Source organism: Puntigrus tetrazona, unplaced genomic scaffold, assembly GCF_018831695.1.
Source record: "Puntigrus tetrazona isolate hp1 unplaced genomic scaffold, ASM1883169v1 S000000205, whole genome shotgun sequence".
Lineage (NCBI taxonomy): Eukaryota > Metazoa > Chordata > Actinopteri > Cypriniformes > Cyprinidae > Puntigrus > Puntigrus tetrazona.
Genome location: NW_025047873.1, coordinates 1 through 3,856, shown reverse-complemented (window position 1 = coordinate 3,856; position 3,856 = coordinate 1). Strand labels below are relative to the sequence as shown.

At 40.5% G+C, this 3,856-nt stretch overlaps 1 protein-coding gene across 1 annotated transcript; it reads left to right on the top strand.

Moving 5' to 3' along the window:
- Positions 1–220: 220 nt before the first annotated feature.
- Positions 221–3,851, top strand: LOC122333169 (trichohyalin-like; the record flags this gene model as incomplete). The annotated part of the gene is made up of 2 exons (XM_043230672.1): positions 221–1,194; positions 1,982–3,851. Coding segments are annotated over exons 1-2 (2,832 nt in total), but the record flags the coding sequence as incomplete, so codon positions are not given.
- Between the last annotated feature and the right edge of the window lie 5 nt (positions 3,852–3,856).

Genomic DNA, 3,856 nt, shown 5'->3' with positions numbered 1-3,856 from the left:
GAAACGTACAGGTTTTCAGAGTTCCTCAACTCAACAAGTTGTCAAAAGTGCATGACGAAAAACTCATAAGAGAATATATCTTAAAAGTATTATTTGATATTGTGATTTTGTCATGTTTTGCATGTCAATCTTTTGCATGCATGTTTAGGGTAACATCCCAAAGATGTGTGTTAATACTACTGAGATCCCACAGGGGTGTTTCTCTTTTCCCATCCAGGTGCAGCGTGTAGCCATGGCTGCATGGGTGGAGGCGACCACAAGGGAAATGGGCCAATCGCTCATCAACACAGACAAACCTTCAGTTTCAGCCTCTGCCCTCCCTGGAGACACTGGGAAGCCAGCGTTGGGCCCAAAACCCCACCTCATGCCCAAACCCTTTGCCCTGCAAAGGAATGCCACCGTCCGCTCAATCCGGGCCCCAAAAACCAACTTTAGCAGAGAGCTCCATCGAGCCGCCTCTTCTGAAGCACTTTTGGATATCAAAAAAACAGACAATCCAAATCCATCAGAATCCATAAAATCAGGTTCAAACTGCACAGTAAATGGGTCTAATCAAATTGCAGCTCCTAAAACCGTCCCACCCGGCCCAAAACCTGACTTATCGGCTAAGCCTAAACCAGAACCCACTAAGAGTCCCGGTTCCAATAACCAAACCAGTCCAAACTCAAAGTCTGCTGTGACCGCTGAAGATGTGAAGGACGTTCAGCCCAGGAGCAGAGCAAAATCTTTAGGTGCTCAGGATCAAAAGATTTTCAGCCAGAAGGTCCAAGGAGAAGCAGCCAAAGCTGAAGCGGATGTCAAAGTGTCTTCACGGTGCTGGCCGCCTCGAAATCGCCTCTCCGTGGAGCTGACCTCCAAATTCGAGTCGCAGTCTCAACCTGAGAAAGATGAAAAGAGAGACGCTGAAACCAGTAAGACGGAGAGAGAGTGGCCTCCGCATTCACCTTCCGAGTCCAAGCCTTCAAAGCTTCCGGTGGATTCAGGAGAGAACGCAGAAGAGGATGTCAGCGGAGGCAGCATTAAGAGACGAATCAGCCTTCTCTTCGATCGATCTACAGCAGCTCAGCGCAGGGACACTTTCAACAAAAGAGACAATCCAGGTGCTGAAATATCTGTTGATATTAAACAGAGAATCCAGAATCTGAGCTTGGACACACCAAGGACACGCTTGCCATCTACCGGTGCTCCTAAAAGGTTAGTGAAGCCTGCGTTCTCTGTTTCCTATTCATCCCTATTCATCTCTCTATCGATGCTTCATTTCGTTATTTATCATTATCAGGATTTTAATCGTATAAAATAAATTTCAAGCGCTATTGTTGATCCAGAAGAAAAAGCACTGAATCATTCAGGAACAAAACAAGCAAGCAATGATTTGTTTGAAAAAGCTTATATCATTCAGGAACAAAACGAACGCATAACTCAGTGAGCGATTCATTCCGCAGATTCATAAAAAAAAGTTTTAAGTTGTTCAGGATTGAAAAAGGGAGTGAGTCAATGAGCCATTCCTTCAGCAGATTTGTTCATAAAAGCATGGAATCATTCAGGAACAAAACATGCAAGTGAATCAGTGAATCATAATTTGTTCAAAAAGCACAGAATCATTCAGGAACAAAACGAGTGAGTCAGTGAGCCATTTATTCAGCGGATTCATAAATAAAAAAAACCTGAATCATTCAGGAACGAATGCTAATATATAGCATTATTTAGTAGCCTAACATTTTTCTTTGGAATCTGTTTCACAATTAAAAAAAACAAATGATTTTAGATAGAACAGTGAAACAGAACAGAAAAGCACTTCATGAAAAATATAAATAATATTCTTGGCAAACATAAAAATAACTAAAAATAAAAATCATTTTTGTGGTGAGGTCATTGAAAATGTTGGCTGGAATGTTAAGTATGTATGTTTATATATGTTTCTGGCTTTATGTTGTTCTTATTTTCAAAGTTATAACGTGTTTCCGAACTCTTATATTTGCAGTCCACCATCTGAGAAGACATTAAGCACTCTAGATGAGACATCAAATGAGAGACCATCAGAAAAACCTGCAACCACAGAGAAGGTGTCTGCTGACAAACCACAAAGTATGAGAGAAGACAAGAACTCTGCTACTAGTGCAAAGAGTGTAGAAGAAGAAGAATATGTCCCTGTTCCTGTTTACCGAAGGGTAGGGATGAGCCTAGATGCTGAGACAAAGAGAAGAGAAGAAGAAGAAAAACAGAGAAAAGATGAGCAGTTAGAGAAAGAAAGACAGCAGTGGGAAAGGGAGAGACTTTTGGAGGAAGAGAGGAAGGCAAGAGAACTAGAGAGACAGAAAGAGGAGGAACAGAAACGTGCTGAGGAAGAGAGAAAAAAAGAAGAGGAAAAGCAAAGACAGACGGAAGAAAGGAGAAAGCAAGAAGAAGAGCAAAAGAGAAGAATTAACGAAGAAAGAAAAGAGGAGGAGAGGAGGAGACAGGCCGAAAAAGAGAGGGAGAGACAGATCGATGAGGAGAAGAGAAGGATTGAAGAAGAAAAAGAGAGGCTGAGAGAAGAAGAAAGACTAAAGAAAGAGAAAGAAATGGAAGAAGAGAGGAGAAGAATTCAGGAGTTGGAGAGACAGAGAGAGAAGGAAAGACTGAGACAAGAACAAGAAAAACAAGAGAGGTTAAAAAAGGAGAGAGAAATAGAGGAAAGAAAACGAATGGAGGAAGAAAGACTGAAAGAAGAGGAAAGATTGAGACAAGAGCGAGAAAGACAAGAGCGGTTAAAGAAAGAGAGAGAAATGGAGGAAAGAAAACGAATGGAGGAAGAAAGACTGAAAGAAGAGGAAAGATTGAGACAGGAACAAGAAAACGAGAGACTAAAGAAAGAAAAAGAGATGGAAGAAGAGAGGAGAAGAATTGAGGAATTAGAGAGACAGAAAGAGAAGGAAAGACTGAGACAAGAACGAGAAAAAGAAGAGAGGTTAAAGAAACAGAGAGAAATGGAAGAAAGAAAACGAATAGAGGAAGAGAGATTGAAAAAAGAGGAACGATTAAGACAAGAACGAGAAATGGAGAGAATACGGAAAGAAAAAGAAATGGAAGAAGAGAGAAAAAGAATTCAAGAGATTGAAAGACAGAAAGAGGAGGAAAGATTGAGAAAAGAACGAGAATTAGAAAGAATACGGAAAGAAAAAGAGATTGAGGAAGAGCGGAAAAGGATTCAGGAGATTGAAAGGCAAAAAGAGGAGGAAAGACTGAGAAAAGAAAGAGAATTAGAGAAAATGAGAAAAGAAAAAGAGATGGAAGAAGAAAGACAAAGAATTCAGAAAATGGAAAGACTGAAAGAGGCAGAAAGACTGAGAAAAGAACAAGAATTAGAGAGAATGAGAAAAGAAAAAGAGATGGAAGAAGAAAGACAAAGAATTCAAAGACAGAAAGAGGAGGAAAGGTTGAGACAAGAACGAGAAATAGAGAGACTGCGTAAAGAGAGAGAGATTGAAGAAAGAAAACGAATGGAAGAAGAGAGAAAGAGAGAAGAAGAAAGACTGGCACAGGAAAGAGAAAGAGAGAGAATAAAGAAAGAAAAAGAGATGGAAGAAGAGAGGAAAAGAATTCAGGAACTGAAGAGACAGAAAGAGGAGGAAAGACAGAGACAAGAACGAGAAATAGAGAGACTGCGTAAAGAGAGAGAGATTGAAGAAAGAAAACGAATGGAAGAAGAGAGAAAGAGAGAAGAAGAAAGACTGGGACAGGAAAGAGAAAGAGAGAGACTGGAAGAAGAGAGGAGGAGAACTCAAATGATTGAAAGACTGAAAGAAGAGGAAAAACGGAGACAAGAACGAGAACATGACACGGAGATGGAAACGAGTGAAACAGCGGAGGGATTACG